Here is a 27,525-nt window from a genome sequence, read left to right as displayed (position 1 = left end):
TTATTTAAAATTCTAATCGCTCGGCCCCCAAATTGCTGCAAAATCGCTTTTCAAAGCAATTTTGCAGCACTTCTGTACTTAGCATTGAGCGCAAAATGTTGCATGTCCTGCGATTGTGAACTCTAATCGCAATCACACTAGTGGGTTCAGCCCCATTTAAATACATCGGCAAAGCGTTTTTGGAATTGTCTGTGATCCAAAAAGGCTGCCAAAAACACCCTAGTGGCAGCCCTTACTGTGAATCTAGCCTTAGATATTCAGTTTATTAACAGAAAAATTGAGACTTTAGACAATCCATTTAGTTGAAGTGGTGATGAGAGAAGGGTGTTTTTGTTGATTACAAGCAGTACACAGATAGCAGAGGGGGATTTATTCAGTTTTGTAAACAGATCAGCTGAAAGTTGAATGACATTGAACTGTGCAAGTTGGTAAACCGGTTACTATTCCCTGACTGATCTGTGATCGGGGAGCGATCAGTTGTGTGACGTATCTCACTGCCATGGCAGACGGGGGTGACTTGATCAGCATACTTAAGATACTGCTACTAATTAATAAATATGCACAAAATAGGCAATGAATGAATTTGACCATGTAGACTAACACGTTTGGAGGTATTTCACAAGTACCTCTTCCCACAAACAACACCAGACTTCCTCCTGTGCTACAAGTTGTCAGGAAATGAAACTTTGCAGCCATTGTTCCTGATAGACTTTGGTGAGTATTATCACGTGTACATATTCTAACGTCACAAGTGAGCTGGGCACAGGGTGAGCTTAATGATGCTCACCATGCTGCCACTCAAATTCCAAGCAGGGTTAACTACTATTCCCCATCTGAGTCATAGCAACTTGGTAGGAGAAGTCATCCGGGGTCTGGCAACCACTGGCGAAAGGTGCATGCTATAGTGTCATGCACTGAAACGACCTGCTTCAATTATCGCTGTATCAGTTTTGCACTCTGAGGCCTTATTCCCATTGCGTTCCGTTCGCGATGGCCGTTCGTTGACGCTTTTTTTTTCCAATTTATGTGCGTTGGACGTTTTTGTTAAGCGCTTTTGCAGAGCGATTGCATTTTTTCATTTCCTGACGTCAGGCAGGAAGTGAACTCTTTGATCCGGAAAATAATAAATACAATGTATTTATTCTTAAAAACGCTCACTCATTCGTTGCACAAAGCGAATTCGTGAGCGTTTTCTGTTTTCCTATACCTTCCATTGAGGCGGAATCGCCTCAAAATTGGCCCATGTACGCTTCTCTGAGCGGATTGGAAGGAACCGCTCAGATGTGAACTCTCTCATATAGAATCATTGCACAGGCGCTTTCAGGGCGATTTTGAAAATCGCCAGCGCTTAAAAAAGTCAAAAACGCCCCTAGTGTGATTGAGCCCTCAGGGCATACTGATATCTTTGGTCCTGAGGGCTGACATTGTCTGCAGCTGATCCCTCCCAGCCCCCCTTCTGTATTCCCTATAGAGAATCCCCTGCTGCATTACTGGTTCCTCTGCACCATGCAGTGCTGGGAAGCCGGTAGTGTGCAGTTGGCTCTTTGCTGCTGACTGCACAACACTGGGCAAACTTTGTTTTTTCCAGAATGGTCAAAGTTTTGCCCAAGGGAACCACAGCAAAGGACGAAAAAAAAAATCTGAAGAAGTTTTAAACCCAATCTTTATACTATTTCTGCCCCTAGGCCAACTTTCTTGCAGCTCCCCTTCCATGTGCTGCCCCTCTTCCATGTGTAACAATCATGTACAGCAGCACCCTTCAGTTATATATACGGTGTAATACTTGGGCAGCAGCTCCTTATTTCCATGTGCTGCTCTAGCTTGCCGACCAAGGCCCGGGCGGCCTTCCCAGAAATCCAGCCCTGCATCCCCAGAGATTTCATGCCTAACAGACTCCCAGAGCTCAGGGCCGGTTCTCTCATGAGGCAAGGTGAAACACTTGCATCCGGCGCAGAGTTTACAGGGGCGGCATGTTTGTACTGTGTTTACACTAACAGCATGCAGTCAGAGTAGGAGGAGAAGTGAGAAGAGAGTGAGGTGAAGAGGTCATCATTGGGGAAAAGCAGCTTGTTGTGCTGTGTGAGGAGTCTGACAGTGAGTGAGGAGGGGGAGGCAGGAGAGCATCATTGGGGAAAAGCAGCTTGTTGTGCTGTGTGAGGAGTCTGACAGTGAGTGAGGAGGGAGAGGCAGGAGAGCAGCATTGGGGAAAAGCAGCTTGTTGTGCTGTGTGAGGAGTCTGACAGTGAGTGAGGAGGGGGTGAGGCAGAAAAAAGGAGATGGCACAGCTGTCCTGACTGAGGAGGAATGGAGTGGCTGAGGGTGAGCAGTATGTTTGTCACAGACTCACAGCCAGCCAGTGTGCTATTGTGTTGAGCTGCAGCATGTCATGTGAGAACATTAAATGAAGCAGAGTAAATTGCCGGTGCTGTGCAATCATTCCAAATCGGAAAGGGGAGGAGCATCCTCACAAGTTTGCCTTGGGCAGCAAAAAGTTTAGAACCGGCCCTGCCAGAGCTTCAGGCGATATCTTCATAGAGAGTTGAAAATGTGCTATTTCAGGCTGGATTCACACTTGTCTATCAGTTTTCTGAGAGCGTTTTTCTGCATGTGTTTACTGACAGTGCTGCATTGCTGTCAGTTTTTCTGCATGTGAAAAAACACATTCAAGTGTGAACAAGTCCCTCAAGTGATCTCCCAGCAAAATGATGTTGCTACACTCTCACATCCATTGTCCTGTGGTGACCCAAGGAGTCCCCCATACTCTCCTAGTTGTTCTGGGTGGCATGCATGGAAAAAGGGCATAAGGAAATTTGGGCCCCAATTTTGGCAAGCAGAATATCTATACATTTACCGATAATCTACTTTTTAAATTAGTAAAATACGAATATTTTGCTACAACTAAACCGAACCCTATATATCCTCCCCTAATACCTAGCCTTAATGGACCCACCCTGCATCTAACCTTAAAGACACCCCTTCCCCCACGGCTAACCTTAAGACTCCCCTCCATGCCTACCCTTAACCCCCCACCCCACACAGTAAAACCCTCCCCATGGACACCTTTACTTAATTCGACCCCCCTCCCCCCCCATAGGAAAAAAACGGTACAAGTATGAAATTTGGGCACCCGGGGCATCCTAAAAATAGCTGGCAAGCGCCGCATTTTTCATTGTGGGTCAACCTGGTACTTTCTATTTATCGGACGACACGTGCGCCCAAATTTCATACTTATACCATTGTCTTCTATAGGCACCTATGAGGCACAAAATCTACTGCTGCTAATGGGCGCCCGAATACCCTGCTTCCTTCTGGGTCACCATGAGCTGTCTGGTGATTCTGCAGATGCTCAGAGATCTCTGGAAATGCCTCAGCATAGGCCCCGTTTACATGTAATCAGTTGGTACACATTTTTTTTTCTTCTCCATAGCAGTGCATTATGAAAAATCTTTCAGTTAAAACGCGTATAGTGTGAACTGTGCCATAGGAAAACATGGGCATTACTTTTAAAAACAGTGGTCCATTCAGATATAACCGACAGCAACTGATTAAAGTAAACGTCCAGACTAAAAATCTACTCAGCAACACTGAAAAGGCTTGGAGTTTCTTTAACAGTTTCACAGCATCAGAACTTTGTTTTTCTTACCAAAGTCTCATTTTTTAGCTGCACAGAAGCTAAGCTCCGCCCCATCAAAGAAAACTGCCTGGGCATTTTTTACCTGATGCTGTGCAAAGCATGATGGGATTTCTAATGTTGTTGTCCTGGTTGCTTAACAACTGGGAGGGGTGATCAGGACACACAACAGTTGGAACTGTGTCTCATGCTCCCGGTAGCCTCCATTCAACCAAAAAATGGCTGCCCTCATGAAATCACAAACATTTGCTTGTTCTTTTAAAACAAGGTGGGTAAGCGATTATATGGCCTATTTTAATTAACATAACTAATGTAACTTAATGACAGCATGTTTGTTTAGGCTGGAGTTCCTCCTTAAGTGTAAACGAGGCCTAAGTAAACCAGGCCCATGTATTTCAGATCTGTGTGGCTGGGAACATGCCGGGTTTGACATTTTTGTCTAAATAAACATTTTTTGTACCTTATTTAGGGTCATCCTTTGAGGTAAGCCACTTCTTCATTTTCAAACTTCATTTGTTTTAAACCTGGTTTTATCTCTTTCTAGGCGTCTCTTTCCCCCATTGTGTTTCTCACCCTCCATTGGTCCCCAGCTCCATATGTTTTTAGCTGATGCCCATACATTTTTCAAGAAAGCAACCACATCAGAAGATCCATGGATCAACCGAGTAGAGTCGGGTTTGTAATCTCCACTTGTCTTACTGGTTGGTTGCTCCCATCAGCAACTTCACTTTGTGAAAACCCTTAACGCTCTCTCTCCAAATTTGTTTTTTTCACTGTACCATTTGGGCTCATGTCATCTCAACCACCATCTTGCTGTTCTACCCGCGGACACCACCCTACAACTCACAACCCTGTGCCTACCTTATATAGAAGCTACCCACCCGAGTCAGCAGCCCTGCCTTCCTGCATGGAGATGAAGAGATAGAATGGGCAAGCTATCTCACCAACATGAGTGAAAAGGGGGACTTGGTGCCAGAGAGGTGGAGTGAGGGGCTGTGTAGTGGACTTACAGCCAGCCTGAGGTCTATCTGAAGAGAGAGGTTCTGTGGGGTCTTAGCACATATTAAATATTTCTCAAACATGGACTACAACCGTAATAAAGGTTTATAACCTGGGTGCCAAAACCATTTCTGAACATTCAGATTCTCACGTAACCGATTATGTTTATAAACATATAATAGCTATAAGTAAAGGCTTGGTATAGGCTGAAGATAATTGTCTGTACTACCCTCCATAAAAGAAGTGTCCTGGCATGAACGTAGTGTTTCTATTCATGTACGTGATTGTTTACTGGATTTATCGACAACTATACTCTTTTTAGGACATTCGAAAGAAGCTGGAATTCAAGTCATATGGAACAATGACACGAGAGCCAACATTGTTTAAACTAAAATAGCTGCTTAACTCTGGTACAGTCTGTAATTCAATAAGTGCCTATGTTAACCACATCAACTAATGGAATAGCTATGGAATCATCACACAATATTGTGCTATGCATTGTAAGTAAGTAAAGCCTTATGGATTTTTTCTGTGTGTACTTGTCAAGCAAACAGTGAAGACCGCTATACTCTAAGTTAAACCATTGTGACCCTAATGAGATTATGTGTTTTGCTGATCACAGTCCACTTCATCACTTTTTGGAACTTTTTCTTCCCAGGCTTTTTTAGCCGGGTGCACCACCCGACTAATTTTGGTGAGCACCCAGCTCTCCTCCTCATCCTCCCCCTATGCTTTAAGCAGAGTTGTGCCAGCCCTGCATTCCCCCATCACTGCCCGCCCGGCTACTTTTTCATGCCACCCAGCTGCAAAAAATTTCTGGGAAGAACACTGCTGCTGATACGTTATTTTAAACAAAAGAGAAAAAAAATGATCTCCTAGGAGTAAATGTAGGAGAAAAAGTGAATTTTATAAGGGGAAAAGAGAGAAGAGAGTTGAGAACAACATGAGAAAAGAGAGGGTAAAGAGAATACTGAAGCAGGTCACTTCGGCACGCACACTTCCACGTGTTGCACCTGACAAAGGTGCCACCATAGATGTAATGTAAATATGCCTATGGCCACGCAGCGGGTTTTTAAATGTAATTTGGGTGCCAGCAGTGCCGGGCCGAGGCAAGAGAGGTTCTAGCCTCAGGGCGCAGTGTAGGAGGGGGCGCACAACTCACTCAGCTATCATACCCCTATTGTGTTTGAAGCAGAGAGGAATAAGAATAGTCAATGATAAATCCAGGAGGTCCGCACAGTCACTTGTAGACCAAGTCTGATTTTATTCAATAGCTGTGACACAATTCCATTCCATAAGCCATGGAATTGTGTCACAGCTATTGAATAAAAGCAGACTTGGTCTACAAGTGAGTGCTTGGACCTCCTGGATTTATCATTGACTGTTTGCTCGGTCCTGCACCTCCACAGTGGTGTGCGATTCTTCTTCTGCCATAGAAATAAGAATAGGGTATACATGGCAGTGACTGCAATCCAGATAACTAGAGATTAAGGTGTTGGGGGCCCAAGGGAGCCTCTTAGTCTAAGAGTAATCAGTGTGTGATGGTTGTAGTGGTGGGGAAGGAGGGGCGCACTTTGGTGTCTTAGACTTGGGTGCTGGAGGACCTTGCCCTGGCTCTGGGTGCTGGGGATCGCTGGAACCCATATTACCTTTCCCTCTGAGTGGCTATGTAGTTCGGCTTACCCTACGCCCAACTGACCATGCAACGCAAAACACGTACACAAGGATAGGCAAGAAGAGAAAAGAGACAGTTGACAGAAGGGAGTTGGGACAGTAGAGAGGAGAGAGGAGAGGAGGAAGTGGGAGAAACAGAGTAGAGAAGAAACAGAAGGTCTGCAGTTTTGAAGTGAGCCTGATAATATCAGAGGCTGAGAGACACGAGAGAGGACAGACATAAGAGAAAGAAGATGTGAATGCGGTGACTATGGTGGACGGGGTGTACAAGCTCGCTATGACTGATGGATGGTCAGCTTTGATTACAGGCCTAGCTGCTATTTCTGTAGGAGAGCCAACACACAGAGTATAAACCGTGCATTATGCTGGATATGAAAGGAGCGCTCAGAGACCGGCTCACACCCACAGCAATTTCCTCTGTGACGTTTCGCATTGCAGATCCCTCTCGTCACTAATTCAAAGAGCAGAGACAACTCTCCGATTACAAACAATCTGTCATGAGGTGAAATGAAAACACAGACATCATGTGCTCTGGCCGCCCCAATTATTCCTGGATAAACATTCATGTGAGGAATGTCTTCCCATCATACCATCGCGGTATTACTCTGGTCATAAACAATGGCTGCAGTTATATAGCCATAGCATCTCACCCTATAAAGGCTGCTCAGTGTGACCTAGAAGATTCCAATTGTGCTTCCAAATTCCCTCTGTGACATCAGACTGCAGGGCTAAGTAATACTCCATATAAACTCTTAATTTCTACAACATCGGGCTATAAATGAATCCTGCGCTACATAATCTCCATTAGGCTGCGGCCTATACATTACCCATAAATCCCACCTGTGACAGATCCGGAAATTCTTCATATAAGTACATATTTTATATATTTTCACCCCGAAATATGCAATTATATCACTGTCGTAAGATGTTTAAAGAGGACCTGTAGTGAAAATAACTTAAAGTCATTGGGAACCGCTTTATAAAAAAAGAAACCACATACTCACCTAAGCAGAGGGAAGGCTCTGGGTCCTAATGAGCCTTCCCTCTCCTCTCCCGGTGCCCGCGGTGCTTCACTGTCCCTGGGAGCAGTATTTGACTAAATTGGTCAAATACTGCTCCTTCTGCCGGCGAAGGTGACTTCTGAAAGTCTTCAGGAGCCCGAGTACTCCCGAAGATGGGCTGCTCCCTACTGCACACGCGCGAGCGCCCTCTATTGTGCAATCATGCATGCGCAGTATGGAGCCACCTGTCTTTGGGAGGACTCGGTTCCCGAAGACGTCCGAAGTCCCCCGCGGCGAGGGATTTGAACGGGGAAGCCAGCACTGCACCGCGGGTCCCGGGAGAGGAGAAGAAAGGCTCATTAGGACCCAGAGCCTTCCCTCTCCTTTGGTAAGTATCTGGTTTCTTTTTTATACAGCGGTTCCCAATGACCTTAAAGAGACTCTGTAACATTCAAAACATCCCCTGGGGGGTACTCACCTCGGGTGGGGGAAGCCTCCGGATCCTAATGAGGCTTCCCACGCCGTCCTCTGTCCCACGGGGGTCTCTCCGCAGCCCTCCGAACAGCCGGCGACTGTGCCGACTGTCATTTCAATATTTACCTTTGCTGGCTCCAGCGGGGGCGCTGTGGCGGCTTTCCATTCCGAACTACACGGAAATACCCGATCTCATTCGGGTCCGCTCTACTGCGCAGGCGCAGGAAACTTGCGCCTGCGCAGTAGAGCGGACCTGACGGCGATCGGGTATTTCCGTGTAGTTCGGAGCCGACAGCCGTCAGAGCGCCTGCGCAGGAGCCAGGAAGGTAAATAATGACGTCACCGCTGCCCGGACTCCACGGAGGGCTGCAGCGAGACCCCTGACGGATGGAGGACGGCGTGGGAAGCCTCATTAGGATCCGGAGGCTTCCCCCACCCGAGGTGAGTACCCCCCAGGGGATATTTTTATGTTACAGTTCCTCTTTAATGAATAAAATTGCATATATTTTTTTTTACAATATTAATTTATAGATTATTTAGTCAGTGTTTGCTCACTGTAAAATCTTCCCTCTCCTTGATTTAGGTACATTCTAAATTGTATGACTGTTGGTGACATCATTAGTTCTGCCAGGTGATCTGTACAGAATGTTCGTTAGTGCTCAAACCAACTGGCTTCCGCCTATCTCCGAGCGGAGAGCGGATACTGCGCCTGTGCTGGAGCCAGGAAGGTAAATATTTACATCGCCGCTGTTCCGGGAGCTTTTTTGCCACCACCCTGGGAAACAGAAGGACGAGGGAAGCCTCAATAGGATCCGGAGGCTTCCCCCTACCGAGGTGTGTACCCCCTAGGGGAACTTTTTCTCGTTACAGGTTTTCTTTAAGTGTAACTCCAGTCTAAACTATTTCTGGTGGTTTCAGAGAAGCTAGTATGGTTGAGGTGAGCCAGCGTGAAAGTCCATAGGGAACAGTTCTCCAATCACAGTAACATCTATAACATGAAGCATTCTAATTGGCTGAATAGTGTGGGTGTATTAGAACTACAACCTATCTTGAACCTAGCAGTTGGAGAGGGTGCTGTCCACCCAATCACATTAGCGGAAATTCCCTATGGACTTTCACGCCGGCAGACCTCAACCATACTAGCGCAGTTTTGAATAAGATACAGATTAGAAAAAAAGTGTCAGATTTGTATTGCTTTCTGGGCTCCTGTTGTAGAGATTTCCTCTCACGTTTGTGATGTCACTAAAAACGAAAATGAAAGAAGCACGCCAATGAAGAGAACAGAGAGGAATAAACTATTTTTTTAGTTTTTTTTTTTCTTTGTGAAAAGAGGGGATTGGGGAGTTAGACCCTCTGACTCTAACCGGAAAAAGAAGTTAAGTGGGCAGAAAATGATTAAAGCCTATATCCTTTCAATTCTATCCAAAGTCAAGAAAGGTTTGGTTGCAGGTCGATGTACAAGCAGCCCTGAGCAATAAAAGTTCAGTATATGATAAAAAATGCAGTGTGAAGTCATATTCTATTGTAACAACAACAACAAAACATTTGAAAAGCGCTTTTTTCCAGGAGGACCCAAAGCACATAAGCTTGTCTCAGACCAGTACATAGTAATGTGTTACAGGGGAAACAGTAATACAATCGTACATGCCAGACTAAACAGGTGCCTTTCCGGTTTTGATTTAAACACCTCCAGCATTGGAGCTGACCTGATTGGGTGTGGCAGGGTGTTCCAAAGGGTAGGGGCAGCGTGACAGAAGGCTCTGGCTCAAAAATGCATGTTAAAATGTGCAAGGTCACTACAGATTGATGAATATGTGAGTACTAAAGTAGGAGTAGGTGGAGTTGATAGGTAAAGCGAAGAAGACTGATTATCTTCTTACAACGGCACCTATCAAGGCCTGGGATATATTAGACAAATGAAAATCTATTAACCCTTCGCACTCTCGCATGCAAATGTTCAAACAAATGCATTCACAGATTCACTCATCCAGGCCCAACTGTTATCCCTACAGCTAAGTTAAAAGCCGGGGTTTTAGTTCACAGAAGAATGCATTCTTATGCTTAGTCACCTACACTGCGCAGAAGTACCCAGGTAAACGTAGGTGTCCTAACTCTGGCCCTGTAACATGCATAGTGCAGACATGCAAACACATTCATTGCATCAAACCTATCAATGGATTAGGAGCACACATCCTAACTTCCTCTCCTGGGAAAGACAGTGCATCTTACCAATCGCACAAGGGAGCTAACGTAATGTTTCCATGTGCACCATGCGCATACACCAGCATAAGCTGTCTGCATGCTGACCAACACATACAGGGGAAGGAGGGAGTGCACCCTGGATTAGACCCTAGCCACAGGGGTCAGTAACAAGAAAAAAATACATATATATATATATATATCATATATATACATACATATATCCAGGCACATCGCCTCTAGAGGCGATGTGCCTGGATATATGTATTTTTTTCATATTAGACAAATGAACAGACAATTCTTGAAAGTTATATACTGTAAGCAGGAAAAATGGCCAAATGTAAGGATGTGAGATACTTTGATGAGGGCCAAATTGAGATGGATAGACAACTAGGTTAGAGCAACTCCAAACAGCAGGTCGTGTGGGGTGTAACTGGTATTCTGCACTTAGTAACTACCAAAAGTGGCCCATGGAAGGACAACCAGTGAACCAATGAATGTGTCATGGGTGCTGAACGCCTACTGAAGCACACTGAAGGGTGAGGGCTAACCTGTCTGATCCGAACCAAAATGAACTACAACAGCACAAACGTCTGAAAAATGTAATGCTGGCCATAGGAAAAAGGTGCCACCATAAGGTGCCACCATAATGTGCATCACGGCTTGCTGTGTAGACACATGCCAAAGAGATCAGTCAGAGAAGTGCCCATGTTGAACCCTATCCACTTCTAAAATACCTACAATGGCAGATGTGCATCAGTACTGGACCATGAAGCCATGCAGGAAGGCAACCTGGCTTGACGAATCATTGCCTCCAAATTACCCATATCTCAGTCAGATTGAGCATGAGTGGGACATGCTGAAAATCATGGAGGTTCCACCACGCAACAAGCAGGACTTCATGGATCTGCTGCTAATGGCTTTCTGCCAAATACCACAGTTCACCTTCATAGGTCTCATGGAGGCCATTTCCCTTAAAGGGTCAGAGATGTTGTGGTGCCTCAATGGGCCAGAGATGTTGTGGTGTCTCAATGGGCCAAAGATGTTGTGATGCCTCAATGGGCCTGAGATTTTGTGGTGCCTCAATGTGCCAGAGATGTCGTGGTCACTTAGTGGGTCGGAGATGTCGTGGTAACATAATGGGGACCTAAACAATATTGTACAACTTGAAGTAAGTAGACTTATTGTTTTAACTCAGGGATGTTGAACTCCAGTCCTCGAGGGCTGAGGTCCTCACACATTTTTGGCACAGCTCAGATTAATTGATGGGACTGAATCAGGAACAGTGTGATTCATCAATTAGAAGACATTTCTCCATTTCTCAGTCCCTCCCATCCTAGTGATTCAGTCAGTGCTGTAAATTCCTGCAATATTAAAGCTCAATTTAGTAATTCCCAGTTTCTATACTTGTATCAAGTTTCCACAAAAAAAAAAAAAGAAATCAGAGAACGTAATCCGAGGTAGATCTCTATCAGCAAAGCAAACCTGACAGCAGACAGCAGGAAAACGTGCTGACTGAAGTAGCCTAAAAAGAGGCATGTGATCTGCTAAGCTAATGACTGATAAACCTGACCCTCAATGCAGTGCAGATCTCGCTTTGTTTTCATACAGGAAGTGGCAAGTTTAAGGGCTGGTTCAGACGGACGCTTGCGGAGCGTTTACCGCAAGCGTTCGGAACGTCGCGGTAAACGCTCCCATTCAAGTGAATGAGAGCGTTTACACCGAGCTTTTGCACGCTTTGACCCGAATGCGGCGTTCGGGTCCCGATTTTTGCGAGCGTTCGGGCTGCCCCTGGAAGCAACATGTAGCTTCCAGGGAGCGGCCAACCGCGACGGCTAATGTTCCTCTAGGGGAAAAAATACGCGACCGCATCAGAACGCGACCGAAGGCTACTGAAAGCCTGACTGCGCAGCCGCCGCAACGCCCCCAGACGCGACGCTACGCAGACGTCCGTCTGAACCAGCCCTTAACCAAATACAGTCCTGGTATGTGTTTCCTTGATATGCTTCTTCACTTCACTATTACATATTTATAAAGCACCGACATCTTCTGCAGCACTTTACAGAGTACATAATGATGTCACTGACTGTCCTCAGAGGAGCTCACAGTATAATCCTACCATAGTCATAGTCTAATGTCCTACCATATTATAATTATGTATTTATATAGCACTGACATCTTCTGCAGAACATTACAGAGTACATACTCATGTCACTGACTGTCCTCAGAGGAGCTCACAATCTAATCCTACCATAGTCATAGTCTAATGTCCTACCATATTATAATTATGTATTTATATAGCACTGACATCTTCTGCAGCACTTTACAGACTACATAATGATGTCACTGACTGTCCCCATAGGAGCTCAATCCAATCCCTACCATAGTCATAGTGTAATGTCCTCCCATATTATGATGTATTTACATAGAACTGACAGCTTCTGCAGCACTTTACGGAGTATAAAGTCATGTCACTTACTGTCCTCAGAGGAGCTCAACATCTATTCCTTACCATAGTCATAATGTAATGTCTTCTTATATTATGATGTATTTATATAGCACTGACATCTTCTGCAGCACTTTACAGAGTACATAGTCATGTCACTGACTGTCCTCAGAGGAGCTCACAATCTATTCCCTACCATAGTCAAAGTCTAATGACCTACCATATTATTATTATGTATTTAAATAGCACTGACATCTTCTGCAGCACTTTACAGAGTACATAGTCATGTCACTGACTATCCTCAGAGCTGCTCAAAATCGAATCCCTGCCATAGTCATAGCGTAATGTCCTCTCATATTATTATTATGTATTTATACAGCACTGGCGTCTTATGCAGCACTTTAAATAGAACATAGTTATGTAAATAACTATCCATCAGAGTAACTCATAATGTAATATCTACCATAGTCTGAGGCCCACTTTGCTGAAACCAATTAACTTCTAAATAGGCTTTTGAGGTGTGGGGGGAAACCAGAGTGTGTGGAGGAAACAGACAGAATTCATGCAGAAAGCATCCTAGCCAACATTCACACCTGAGTCTCTAGCACTACAAGGCGTGAGTGTTATCTACTACACCACTGTGTCAGGTTGAGCTTTGCTATTGGCATTTACTGAACATATTTATGGAAAAATGAATTTTATTCCAACTATTACCCGTATATACTTGCATATAAGCTGACCTGCATATAAGCCGAGGTACCCACTTTTCCCTCAGAAAGCAGGAAAAAGTGATTGACTCACATATAAGCCCCCTCCACAGAATCCAGATGTGCCCCCAGTACAAGTCACCCTTCCTCCCCATAGCCAAATGTGCCCCAAGGATGATACAGCTGTGCCTCAAGGCCCCACCAGATGGCGTCATAGATATGAGAAACAGCAATTGCCACAGAGGAAGAATTCCCGATCACTGCACCGCTGACACATTGCTTGCACGCTCCTCTCTACAAGCCGGGGACACAGGTACTCTTGAGCAGTGCACTCCGCACACCATGTTGCAGGGGATGGGGGGCACAGACACAGCAGGGAGCCAGTAACAAAACCTGCTCCACCCTCCACCATCCTTTCTGCTCCACTGACTCGCATATAAGCCGAGGGGGTAACTTTTCATCACATTTTTGTGCTGAAAAATTAGGCTTATACACGAGTATATACAGTATATTCCATGACCATGGTCATTGATCTTTCTCTGTAGATCCTTTTCATTAGTCCATGTAGCTTAATAAAGTAGTTGGAACTTCTGTGCCCCTCTGTATCTCCTTCCAATTAATATCAACAGTACCTCTGTATAATGGTGCATAGTTACTTATTTGATTTGACATCCTTCGTGCCAACGGTGTTGGATTTCCAAGACGTATCAGAAATCCCACTGGCTGTGGGCATGACATGTTGCATAGAGTGGGTGGGGCTAGATTCCAACTGAGCAGCTTGGATTTTGGGTTTCGGGGAAGTTGAGGTGGAAGTTAAAATGACACCTTGGAATGTTGGCAGATTTGGATTACAAAACCGTATAACCCCTCCTGGTATTCCATCAAGCCACTGAGAATAGCTCCTCCCCCTGTTCCATGAAGGTTCAGCCTCCTCCCCAAATGCGTTCACATGTTCTTACCAGCAATCCACTAATAGCTGCATCATACTGGCCAACAATCACAGTCGAGTTTAGTTTGCGGAGTGTTAGGAATTTTCTCCCCAAAAAATGTAGGCTTCACAGCTTATCTCTGGGCCAGGATGGTGAGACCCATTTTGTTTCAATTGTTATCTTTTTGGATAAGCTCACTACAACTGGAATCAACATCTCTGGTTATTCTATTACATATCACAATGTCTAATCAGCACCCATGTGCTTCTAATACGTCACCCCTTCACGGCATAGGCCCTTTGCTAATAGAAACATCAACTTCAAATATATTGTCCTAACCAAGTCAACTAATACTCCATCATCTCACTGGCAACACTTTCCTAAAGCAGTTGCCTACTGCAATTCTAATATTCACATTGATCTGATAAGAGAAGAGTGCAAACAAAAGTTAATGACAGCAATCAATAACCAATTCCCATCCACCGTTTTGCCTGAATTAAATTGAACTTAAATCTTATTTCTACACTTTGTACATCATCATTATTATCTAGGATGTTGCATTGGATAAGCCTGAACAACGTAACAACCGGCAAACTATATTCCATGTAGTACATTCATATCTCAAGCAACTAAAAGGTACATCAATGCCACATAGTCACAATGCCCACTAAAATAAAATTGGTAACAGGCCTAGGCCAATGACACAAAGCCCCTTGGCAACACAGAATCACTAAACAACCAATGACCCGCCAGTAAAGTACAACTCAACTAGTTTTACCAATGGTCAGAAGAATCGTGCAGTTTCTTACATCCTTGGAATCTTCATTGACAAGATATCAAAGAAACCGTCACCATCATCTTGATAAGTCGGTGTTATAGCAGTTAAGTCACACTGTGAAGCCTGGTGGGGATATTCCAGAGCTTTCATTTTCAAGAAACTACCTAACCTCAAAGACTGGTTTAGAGTCAATCCGGCCTGTAATTCCATTTATTCAACTCTAGAATGCCTTGTGCTATGATTTAGGCGCCCAGTGTGCACTGATTCCAATGAGTACTACCAATGAGTACTACTATCAATGAGTACTACCAATGAGTACAGAACTCATAACTTGTATTTTGCACCTGCTGATATTTGTTACACAATGACAATTGCAAGAAACATTGCGGCATTTTTGAAAAATCAGGGCAAGAGACAAGCAAGCCGATTCTTCAGCTATTTGGGATTACACTAAATACTGTGGCGGCTCCTCTACTATACAGTACGCTCATTGTACGACCAATGTGGTCAGCGCAGGAGAAGTCTACAGAGCAGCTCTGGACACCAGTGATTGACACATTGCTCTCTTCCCTGCAGTCAGACCATCCAAAGTTTCTACTCATATAAAACAAGCTCTGCTTTCATACCCTGCTCCTAGCACCCCCTCCACTGCCTTTCACTAGCACAAATGACACCTCTTCCAAGCTACAGGCCTCCTCCTTCTCCTCCTCCTCTGGCACTCTCTGAACAGGTAGAGAAACGGGGACAGTAGAGTATTGAGTGAACACTGAGAAATCACCAAGGGACCGAGGGAAGAAAAGGACAAAACCACACTGACACAGACTCCAGGGCCTTGCAAGAAAAAGACAAAATTGCAAAAACTCTCTTAAAATATTCTCCAAAACCGTCTAGGAGATCCTGAGATTTAAGGGGATCAGAACTTGAAACTTTTTAATATATTTTTAGTGTACAAAATTGCAACCTACTTTGAAGTTGCTCTCTATTGTAATAACGATCCTATCCAGGACTCACTGTCATCTGCCCTCAAGAGGGTATAGGTCACGTCATACTGTCGTCTTGTGCCACATGAAACCTTGTCCTTAGCTGACCTCACTTTCATGAAGTGTCTGTCTGAGGAGTCGAGTCAGTGTTCCTGGCCTACTAAAGTCACATCATCTTGGTTCCATCCCAAGACTAATTAATTCTGGAGGTCAAAAGAAAGTCCACATGTTGACACTACCAACTTCTCTCCCTGGCTTGCTGTATTTCAACCAGAATTCTGTAAATATTGACACTGTCAAGCAGATTTCCGTTCCAATCTGTCCCCTCTAGTAGAAGTTTTTCTTTAAAAGAGAACCTTTGTCCCAACTCATAACTGCCTCTCTTCTGCTCATAGGGTGTCACCTCTACTCGGAGCCTGCACTATTTTATTATGTGTTGCTGTTTTCTGTAGAATTTTGCCCATTATATCACAGTGGCTGCAGATTTCCAAGGCCAGACGCAACGACTCCTCGGAGAGAGAGAGAGGGAGAAAGAGTGTGCCTGCTTGCTTTCCTGCCAGCCAACCACTCGGCCAAGCCAGTACCTTTTTTACGATTTCGTGCAATTCCGATCTGATTCTGCTTCCATGGAAATTTCTAAGTTCTCTATAAAACGTTTGCTTGTTCCATCAGCCAGTGCTGAGCTCATTAAAAACAGCCCAAAGAAGAAAAAAAACGCACAATCTGGCCGGTGGAACAATAAAATATCCTCTTTGTTAGGCTTAGTGGGAAGACGTCAGGGAAAACTTAAGAAGGTCTTTTTTTTTTTTATCAAAATATTTCTGCCCCCAAATGCTAAGAATTTCAGTATAGTGAAAAGACTTACAAATAAATCAGAGGAAAAAAGTATCAAGAAATCAGTACAACTGAATTGTAGGCTTTCAAAAGTGGTTCCAGGTTCAGAAGAAATCAATATTTCAACAAATCCACCCATAAATACATCATTTCTGAAAACCTATGACTGCAAAGCGGACTAGTCACCGTCCAGGATTTCTCTATAAGGACTATGTCCCAGCATGCTTTGCCAGTGAAGGCTGGCAGGGCCTGCTGGGACTTGTAGTTCCTCCTCTAACTGTTGAGTGCAAGTCATCAACGCTTCCCTGGAGAGTCATTTTTCAGGGATAGGATCCTCAGCATATTAACCCCCTTTAAGAAAAGTGATTAACTCCTTGGACTCAGAGATAATAAGGCTACTGTTAAGGTGGGATTACAAATGGTTTGCCCACGCCCACTTATGGCAATGCTGTCACCCCCTTTTGTGAGAATGAGATCTATCCCACCCCCTTCCCCCTGGGAGCGTATGCCATGATAATAGGTCTTGCAGACATGCCCCTTGCACGCACCAGTTGCTGTGAGATATGAGTGTGAGCGTAGTGTGAGGGGGCCACACTCCAAGACATACCTCACATCCCCTGTCTGAGGCTTCTACCTGGGCACCCTGTGTGCCTGCTCCCCCTGCACACCACAGGCACACAGACCTGCACAAACGGCACTATTCACAAGCACTTATCTGTACATACACTAGAGCATACCCACAATACACTGCTGTGTAGGAGCATAGGCAGGTGGATGAGACATCAGCTGAAAGCAGAGGGACAGCCCAGAGGCTACGTATCTCCCTAATACACACAGCAGGATAAATATACTTCATGGAACAATGCAAGATATAACCAACTAGTTAATTTTCAGGAGATCTAGAATTTGGATCATACAAGATAACCTTCCAAACACTTTATAAAGTAATAAAAAAAATGTTGGGGAACTACAAGTCCCAGTAAGTCCATGTTGGGAGTTCTAGTTCCCTTGCAAGCTGAACCATCACAGTTTGCTTTTCTTTGATCTACGTCCATGGCATTCATCTTCCAAACCTCAAAATTACTTCAGGAATTTTTAGGATCCCTCAGACTATTTGTCTTTGGTGGTTTCAATGAAGATGAATGCACACACGGAGGCTACGGCTAATGGTCATCTATCACCATCTGCACAGTAAGGTTTTCCCTCATCCCCAGATTAGAGACCGGAGCCCATCCTACATGGTGAACCATACAGCTGGGAGCGCCGAGTTTAAATTTAAACACAGCTAAATATACAGAGCTAGAAATCCAGCAGAGAGAGACATTTCATCCAAAACCCAAAAACCAAGAAGGATGTGATTAGAAGACCGCAGCAGGTGGCTCATCGCCTGTCCTGTAATTCTGCTAAGATCCCTAAATATCCCAAGAGCATCTTCTGTGACCTCCAAGGAGACTGAGGGTACCGAGGTTCTCTGTGCCGTCTCAGTTCAACCCATCTCCTTTGGGTTCAGATCCCCGAGAGAATGAATATGTTATTTTTACACCACACTGGACTTTCGAGGAAGAAACTTTGTGTAGAAGAAACTTAGTTGGCCCATCTGCTGGTCGTGTGGTAGATGCTCCGGCAGTGGGACTGAGCCAGCGGGAAGGACAGAAACATGACAGAGAAGGTTTACAGCACACAGGTACAGAGACATGTTAGACATATTAGCAGTCAGTAACGCTTTAACAACAACTGATAATGGCGACCACAGACAAGTTTTCTTTCTACCCATTCTTTGCATAGGTTGTATTATCTTATCTGTACAAAAAAATTATACCATCGAAAATCATGAGTTAACTCTGCAAGGACAGCATTGTTCAGAAGTGCAATGAGGACACCTGAAGAATCACCGTGTCATCTCAGAGAGGCCCTCTGGTGTACTTTTTTAGTCCAGTTCTGTTGGAACCTCAAAATACTCCAGAGATGCCTCAGGATGAACATCTGATGATCCTAAAAACTTGCAGGATAGTGATAACACCTGAGAATTTCATGGACAAAGGTTACAAAGAGCCAGTTCACATCCTTGGGTTCCCGTGAAGGGTTCCTAAGGTGCCTGATGCCCAGTTTCTGCAAGCTACCAGGTGTTGTCACTACCTGTCTGCTTCCAGGTGACATTGTACCCTCTCGCCATTTGCCAATCAAGTTCCCTAGCACAGTCTGCCCCCCCCCCACCCCCAAAAGTGGCATGAGCCATGCCAGTCTTACCTGCTGCCTGGGTCCTCACCAGCTGCCAGAGGAGGAGCAGCGCCAGGCTGCAGAGAGGGGGCACCCCGGGGACCCTGCATCTCCTGGGCTGCCGCTGAGACCGGGGCATGATGCCCAGGTACAGGGAAGGGAGGGGAACAGGAGGAGGGCCGCAGGATCAGGAGCGAGCTGCAAGGGAGCAGGACAGGACAGGACAGGAGAGGAGAGGACAGGCTGCAGCTACTGCTGAAAACTCACTACTTACACCATGTGCCGACAGCCTGGGGATGGGAGGGGAGGGCTGCCCAGCGTTGAGAGGGGAGGAGGAGAGAGCAAGGGGGGGTGCCTGAGGTGAGACCCTGTCTGAGCTACTTTTCACTAAACACACCCACTTTCACCCACCGTCCCCTCCATTTACCCCCACTGTCCAAATTCTCTCCTTCCGAATGTCATTAGTTAACCACCTCCAACACTCTTCACCAAAACTTTTTTATTTCTGCTGAGTGTCACCTAAGCTGCCTGTCCCTTGTCCTTCTGCATCACTCAGTGTCCCTCTCTGTCATCTGTCACTTTCACTGTCTCCACCCATGTGCCAGTCTCTCACATTCCTGTGCTGTCTTCTCCCCCAGCATGGTCCCAGCCCCGCTGTCTCGCCCCATACATCTCAGCACACCTTTCTCCATCTCTCCCCTCCAGCCTCCCTCCCTCCCTCCTTCCCTCCCTCAGCAGCAGCAGCAGCAGCACAGCAGTGTGTGAAATTCCCCATCTTCCTCCTGTGGACACAACAAGCATTCACATTCTACAGAAAAGCTGCTTAATGGCATTTATCAGGCTGCTCACAAACTAATATTTGCTATTAATTAGGAGAGTTGTTTTTTTCCTTGTTCATCAGTTTCAGTGCTGGAGGGTTCTCATTTCTCAGCTCTCAAAATCTCTGCCACAAAATTGGATCCCATCGAAGTTCCTGAACAAGCATTGTAGATTCGATGTTTGGATTAACCGCATGCTTGGTTCAGGTGTTTGACTCAGACACTACTGCAGCCAAAGAGACCAGCAGGACTGCCAGGCAACTGGTATTGTTTAACAGGGAATAAATATGGCAGCTTCCATATACCTCTCACTTCAAGAGTCCTTTAAGAGACGGTAGGAGGTGAGGGCTGAGTGAATAGGATGCTTGTCTTGCAGCACTGGGGTCCTGAGCTCAATTTAAGTCAAAGACACTACTGGCATGGAGTTTGCTGGGTTTACAGTATGAAAAAGGTTGTGAAAATGTAATTGGCTTCTTTCCAAATTAGCATTAAAATTTACGATTTTGTCAGAGGGGTTGTTTAAAGGTCATGTTCAGGCACAGATTTCTTTATATGCATTTAATAGAGCATTATTTAAATGTTTAAGTTATTTTTAAAAAAGGTTTTAGTAAAAGCATTGCAGTTTTTGATGAATAAAAAATTAAGGTACTGGAGTACCAGTATAGGCTGTCGAAAGGCAGGGGGTGTGGCTACAGCTGACAGACCAATCACTGTATTACCTGCCTGCCCATGTGATCTAAGAGGTAATGTAGTCAGTGGGGAGGTGTGGCTTTAGCTGGCAGACCAATCACTTTCTCCCCTGCCTGCCCATGTGACCTAAGAGGTAGAGTAGTCAGCAGGGAGGTGTGGCTTTAGCTTGGACACCAATCAGGCAGTGTTTACACAAATGGGAGTGAGCTGGCAGCTGTAAGTTACTGTGGAGGAGGTGAAGATTTTAGAATTGATTAACTGTTTGAGGACTACAGGCTTACACCCCCTATTGACCAGGCCATTTTTTACAATTCAGCACACTGCAGCTTTAACAGTGCATTGCAAGGCCATACAATTTAGCACACAAATAAATTTTTCTTGTCACCAACAGAGCTTTCGGTTGGTGGCATCTGTTTGATGCTGCGATCTGTATTTGTCTTAATTAATTTTATTGTGTCTTTGTTTTTTAATAAAAATGTGTATTTTATTTTTAATTTATTCCACCCCCCTTCCTCCTGAGATCCAATGCCTGTGATCACCTCTCACAGGCATCAGCCTATGAGAGGGATCAGATTTTGAGCCTCTCCCCATACAGCGCTGCACTAGATCACAGCGCTGCACAAGTAGTTGTTGGCGTTTTTTTTTTTTTTTAATTTACAGCCTGCCAGGTCCAATAGCGGCTGGCAGGCTGTTTACGGAGCCGAGCTTCATAAGTCAGCGGGGATGCGCACGCATTCCCCACTAATCTCCGCCCCAGGACATTGGCGCCAATCTGCGTTAGGCGGTCCTGGGGGAGCCACTCTGCAGCCGCCAACTGGTGTTAGGCGGTCGCAGAGTGGTTAAATAGGCATTCTCTTTTTATTCTGCAAAATACAGTGTCTTCTACAAAACTTTCTTTGATTCATAATAACACTCTTCTATTAAATTCCCGCACTGCTGCTTTAGAACCATTAACAAACAAGGTGGTGCAGCTTGCTTTACCCCCTCCCCACCACACCCGGACTTTCCCTTAAAAGGGACTGCACCATCCACGCCACTGGTGGAGTGATGTCACATTGTGTTAACAGCTCCACAAATTTTAAACTCTCCACCCAGCAGGCTGACTCGCCTGTTTGAGTCAGGAGGAGTAGAGAAAGAGATTGTATGAAGTACAGCTTCAAGGGCAATAGTATTATTTTTGAAATACAACATGATGCTTGGCAAAGCTGCTTATTAGCACAGTTTAATTTAGCACAGTTGGAGACGTGAAATGACCTTCCAAAAGTCTGTTTAAACTCACGTATTCATACAATAGTGTTAAAGTGTAACTGTCTGGCATAAAATCAAAAAACAATTCTTTATTTTATCCTTCCTAAGAAGGTTTTTCTCTTTTTTTTTACTATAGAATAATCACTAAAATCAAAACATGGACAGTGCAATACATGTGTTATGTAAGTAGAGCAAGTATTTACCTACTTATATATGTGGTTTTTTTTTCTGAGATAGTATGGCTGACAGCTCCTCTTTAAAGGGAACATAAAGCAAAGCTTCCGTCTTTATTTCCTTTTAAACAGTTGCCTGACAGTCCTGCTAATCTATTTGACGGCTTTGATCAAACACCTGAAACAAGCATGCAGCAAATTTAGTCAGACTTCAGTCAGAGCACCTGATCTGCTGCATGCTTGTTCAGGGGCTATGGCTAAATGTATTAGAGGCGGTGGATCAGCAGGACAGCCAGGCAACTGGTATTGCTTAAAAGGAAATAAATATGGCAGCCTCCATATCACTCTTACTTCAGGTGTTCTTTAAAGAGAACCTGTACTGAGTAAAATTATTTAAAATAAACACATGAGGTAACTTCAAATGAACATTACATAGTTACCTTGCCATCAGTTCCTCTCAGAAGCTCACCATTTTCTTCTGACAATAATCCCTTCCAGTTCTGACAACATTTTGTCAGAACTGAAATATATCAGTTGCTGCCAGTTATATATCAGTTGCTGTCAGTTACAGCTGAGAGGAGAACTGATGTGTCCATGTTTCCCTATGGCTCAAGTGGGCGATATTACAGTTTAACTGTGTGCTGACCAGAAAGCTGTTATGGTGTAATGGCCATTTTCAAAATGGAGGACGGAGAATTCTATTGATCACAGTGGACAAACAGGACGCAGGAGAGGAAAAATAGATTGAGGAGTAGACTGCACGGGAGGCAAGTATGACTTGTGTATGTTTATTTTGACTTTTAATTTTAGTATAGGTTTTCTTTAAAGGTGGGATAATCATACACTGACAAGGACTTGTTCTAAAGCTAGCCATTCACTATACAACATTTTTGCCCAGTTAGACAATAGATTTGACAAAAACGTCTAACTGAGCAGAATTTGTGGCTATCATGGCAGCGCAGTTGTCCTGCAATCGACCCGCGGGCGACATGCCCTGATCGGGATAGGTGTTTTTTGCCGCAATGGACCTGTGATCTTGGTCGTATTGTCAATTGCGGGCCGATCGGTGCTGCGGTTGAATAGTGTATGGCTAGCATTACTTCCTGTTGTGTCTTTGACTCCAGAAGCACAAGAAAGTCTCTGCAGCAGAGACAGTGGGGGCTGCAAGGAACCAAAAGCAGTGCTAACCCTTCTTCAACAGTTATAATTATTATCCTCTATAATAAAACCCGTGTCCCTGCATAGCGCTGTCTCTGTGTCCTTGGGTCCGTGCTTTTTGCTACTGCGCAAATGCGCAGCACGGACCCGGACAGCAGTTGGGACTGGAGGACGGGGCCAGTGAGCCAGGTGGGCGTGCGAGCACATGCGCACAGTTAAAAAAAAGCAGACCCAGACCCCGTTTTTAAACGGGCTTGGGTCTACCAGTCCTCTATAATAATCTCTAACTGTCCCTGCGTCATCCTCCTCATGGTTGTGTGTCCCTGGGTTTTTTGTACTGCGCATGTGCGCAGCACAGACAACCGTTGGGACAGGAGGACGGGCCAGGAAGCCAGGCGGGAGTGTGCGCGGCAGGTGGGTGCACGCATGCACACTAACATGCAGCGGCGGTGGCAGTGGTTTTACTACCTAGAGCTTGTTTTTAAACGGGCTTAGATAGACCAGTCCTATATAATAAAACCCCTGCGTCTTTGTGTCCTGTCCCTGTGTGTGTGTGTCCATGCTTCCAGACTTGACAGTTTGCTGTCTGTGAACCTCACTGCATTGTGGGAAATAACAGTTTTTTCCAACTGCCAAGCAAGCAACATCTCCCTGTGTGTATATACTGCAGACAGCGGTGGAGGACGGGCGAGCGGGACGCATCTGTGCTCGCGTTGCTGGGGGGGGAGTAGCGCCCGTAGCCTAGCGCTCATTTTTTAATGGGCGGACTTTTTACTAGTGTATTTATAAAGCGCTGACATCTTCAGCAGATGCGTACAGTTATAGCTTCATCTTCAATGATCTTAGTCTAGGCTGGATTTATACTTTTTGTGCCCCTAGGCCAAGTATGCTCTGGGCTCCTCTTTTATCTGCAGTAGCGCCCCTCCCACTTCATGTGCAGCCCCCTCTTCCATGTGTATCATCCATGTACAGCTGACCCTTCCAATTCCATGTGCAGCCCCTCTTCCATGTGTATCATCCATGTACAGCAGCCCCTCCCATTCCATGTGCAGCCCCCTCTTCCATGTGTAACATCCATGTACAGCAGCCCCCCCATTCCATGTACAGCCTCCTCTTCCATGTGTAACATCCATGTACAGCAGCCCCCCCATTCCATGTGCAGCCCCCTCTTCCATGTGTAACATCCATGTACAGCAGCCCCCCCATTCCATGTGCAGCCCCTCTTCCATGTGTATCATCCATGTACAGCAGCCCCTCCCATTCCATGTGCAGCCTCCTCTTCCATGTGTAACATCCATGTACAGCAGCCCCCCCATTCCATGTGCAGCCCCCTCCTCCATGTGTAACATCCATGTATAGCAGGCCCCTCCCATTCCATGTGCATACCTCCCAACTTTTTGAGATGAGAAAGAGGGATACTTAACCACCTGAGCGGTATGGAGGAGCTCAGCTCGTCCATCACCGCCGTGGTGGATTTCTCAGGCCCTGGAGGGTGTTTTTTCACCACATTTTTGGAGGGGGTGTAGCTAGCTACATCACCCCTCCGATCGCTGCCGGCCCGCTCTGGTCCCCCCCGATCGCCCCTCTTTTATGCTTACCCCCCCCCCCCCCGAGCCCACGCTGGTGCAGGCTCTCCAGGGGTTGCTATGGCGGAGATCGGAACTGCGTGTGACGTCGATGACGTCATGCCCGATCGTCGCCATAGCATAGCTTGAAGCTATGGCGGAAGTCTAGGCCATCGCGGGATCGCGGCCAGGTAAATATCGCCGGCGGCGATCGGAGGGGGGTGAGCAGTGTTGGGGGACTTGGGGGGAAAGTGTAGCATGGCCGCAATTAAATGAACGCCAGGGTGGTTAAGCCACGCCCCTGCCACACCCCTAATCACGGCCCAGTCACACCCCTAGTCACGCACACCATAAAGATTTCAGAAGAAAAATAGGTTGTTTTATAATTCAAACCACATCAGTCCTTTCTATCCTGGTTCATTTTCCATCATATTAACATTTTAAAATTAGTAATAATTAACAGATTTTTACATTGCATGGCTTCCCCGGGTATTGTTATTTGCACAGACTTGCACCTCACCCCTGCCAGCTCCATTATACACCACCAGCCATCGAGCCCCCGCAGAGTGCAGGAACCACTTGTGCTGGAAGGTGGAAGACAGCTTGCACACCGATCCCTCCACAAAAGGGAATATACTCATACAATTGGCGCCCGCCATGGCCACTGAGCACCTGCATAGTGCAGAAAGCTGGTGACTGCAAGGCGAGTGGTGCTATCCACAACTGCGAGAGGAGAGAACAAAGGAATCCCGGCTGCCACTAGCCTGGTCCCTGGCTCAAAGGGACAAAGCCTGCGAGCTGGTACACCCATACGGGCTAACCAGCACTACACGAGGTGAGATCATTCTACGGTCGGCTGGCCACTTTTCATAATTCACACACTGAGTGTGCTTTCTTCCACTTTGTCTCCATATATCACAGCCGTCCTGAATGGAAATTAAGAGCTGCACCAACTATACACAGCACAACTCTGATCGCTCCTCCGGACCTTCCAGAATACCATTCTATTTTACAACTCTCTTTCATGAACAGCTCTCTTGGGCTTCAGCTTCCCTTTTTCATGTGTTGCTCCCAATTTGCAGCCTCCTCTTTCATATGTAGCAGCCCCTCTTTCATGTCCAGCCGTCCCCTTGGACTGCAGCCGCCCAAGGCCCAGGCCTCTGTGGCCTTTACCAGAAATCTTAGTAAATGCTTCATGTAGGAGTTCCCTCCTCCACTGCATAAGACAAACGTGTGTTATCTTATTTTGGACGCACCGTATGTTCTGATTTTTTTTCCACATGTAAGCATTTGTCATATCTTCTTGTAGTAGCATCACCTATAGGTTGGAGGAACTGAGGGGGGGGGGGGGGGGGTTCATGTGCTGCTGAGCAAACAGTTACCAACATTCTGCAGTCATGTGACCAGCGGTGCGGGGAGAGAAGAGGTTAGCCTGACAGATGCAAGTTGCATTACGCAGAAGGAAAACCTTGTGTGGCAGATAAATTGCAAACAGACATTACTTTCTGGATGATCTGGAAAGAGAAGCTGTTTAGCTCTGAAGTTAATCTATTGTAAAGGAGCAAAGACAGACATTAGTGTCGGGTAGAAGGCGAGGGAACACTCATCCAGCAACCTGAAGATGAACATTTCAGAATGGAATTTCTACTGTTAATAGCCTATTGTAACTATACTATATCCTCGCCCTATGGAAAGTATTGTCCTATAAGCAGCACATGGGTTTGGAGGCATTTTGTGACCTTTCAGATGGAGAATTCTTTCGGCATGCAGCAATCCTTTCTCTATACATAAATGCCATACTCACGTCATGCCCAGCAGCCTCAGATCCCCCCTGTAACAATGCCGGGTTGTTGCCATGGAGGTTGTGGGCAGATTGGGGGCGTGGCCTGTTTCTCTTTCCCAGGATTACAGCCAGGAATGGTAGTGATGCCATTGTGCCCCGGTGTGGCTAATGGACACTGGAAGGTAGAGGACACAAAGGATTAGAAGGGGAACGCCACTCACAAGACTTACAGCACTCTTCCCTGCTGTCTGTAATGTATTACTTGTGAGAAGATAGTGTGATATTGTCTCAACATACAGTGTACAACTACCCACAGCTCCTCCTAACCCTCCCCTATCTCTGCATAACCCTCACCTATGTCTGCCTAACCCTCTGTTATGATCGCTTCTGCAGCGTTTACTGCTGACTGCAGTGGTATTGCAAACCAAGCAGTTCTAATGTCATTACATGCATTTGCTTGCATAGTTTGGTTTGCACTTAAACTAGTTGCTGATTCCATCTGCAGTCGCTCTGAAGTTAATGACAGTTTAATATGCTTTTGTGTAAACAAACATTGTCTGCTGCAATGGAGTGGCAATCCCTTTCCTGCAGGCTGCATATCATTGTCTGCCTTTTCCTGCTATCAGCCTGTAATTAATTACCATTCACTTGTGTGGGAATCTGCAGGTCTGCTCCCATTGGATGACCTCAGTATAAAGAACTGCTTCCTGCAATGCCTCATGGGCTACCATAGTCTCAGATTCTGTCTGTTACTCTGCTCGTGCCCCACCTCGTTCCTAGTCCGTGTGGACTGCGCTGACTCCTGCGAAGGGGTCAGCGAGTCCTCCTAGTTCTGCTCTTGTTTCTAGAAGTTGTTACTCTGCTTGTCTTGTGTCATATATTGGTTCATCGCCAATATATACGCATACTTGCACGTTTATTATTTTCCTTGTATTTGTGTTACGTTGATACATCAGTGACGCTGATGTATACGTACACGAACTGTTTATATTCTGTGTTCAGTTAGTCAGTTCCAGCACGTTTTGGTGGTTGCGCGTATCGTGATCACCCGTGCTGAGCTAGTTATCCTGTTCCTGGTCCTGTTTGTGGATTGCGTTCATCTCCGCGAGGAGATAACGAATCCTTCTGAATCCTGTCCTGTTACCGTTTGTGGATTGCGTTCATCTCTGCGAAGAGATAGCGAATCCTTCTGAGTCCTGTTCCCTGTATCGTTCCAGTCCT

At 45.6% G+C, this 27,525-nt stretch overlaps 1 protein-coding gene across 6 annotated transcripts in view; it reads right to left on the bottom strand.

Moving 5' to 3' along the window:
• COL11A2 (collagen type XI alpha 2 chain) overlaps positions 1-27,525 on the bottom strand; it is a 235,462-nt gene that overhangs the window by 187,954 nt on the left and 19,983 nt on the right. For 3 of the 6 annotated variants that reach the window (XM_068250197.1, XM_068250198.1, XM_068250199.1), the window contains exon 1: positions 18,900-19,169. The exons of 1 other annotated variant lie outside the window; for it this stretch is intronic. In XM_068250197.1, the coding sequence (XP_068106298.1) occupies positions 18,900-19,008 (109 nt within the window). In that variant the 5' untranslated portion in view covers positions 19,009-19,169. Of the gene's footprint in view, positions 1-18,899; positions 19,171-27,525 lie in introns of those variants that run through there. 2 more of the 6 variants (XM_068250194.1, XM_068250196.1) reach the window with 1 other exon arrangement.

The sequence above is a fragment of the Hyperolius riggenbachi genome, chromosome 8 (genome assembly GCF_040937935.1).
Source record: "Hyperolius riggenbachi isolate aHypRig1 chromosome 8, aHypRig1.pri, whole genome shotgun sequence".
NCBI lineage: Eukaryota > Metazoa > Chordata > Amphibia > Anura > Hyperoliidae > Hyperolius > Hyperolius riggenbachi.
Note: the sequence above shows the minus strand (reverse complement) of the source record. Positions and strands in the feature narration are given on the sequence as shown.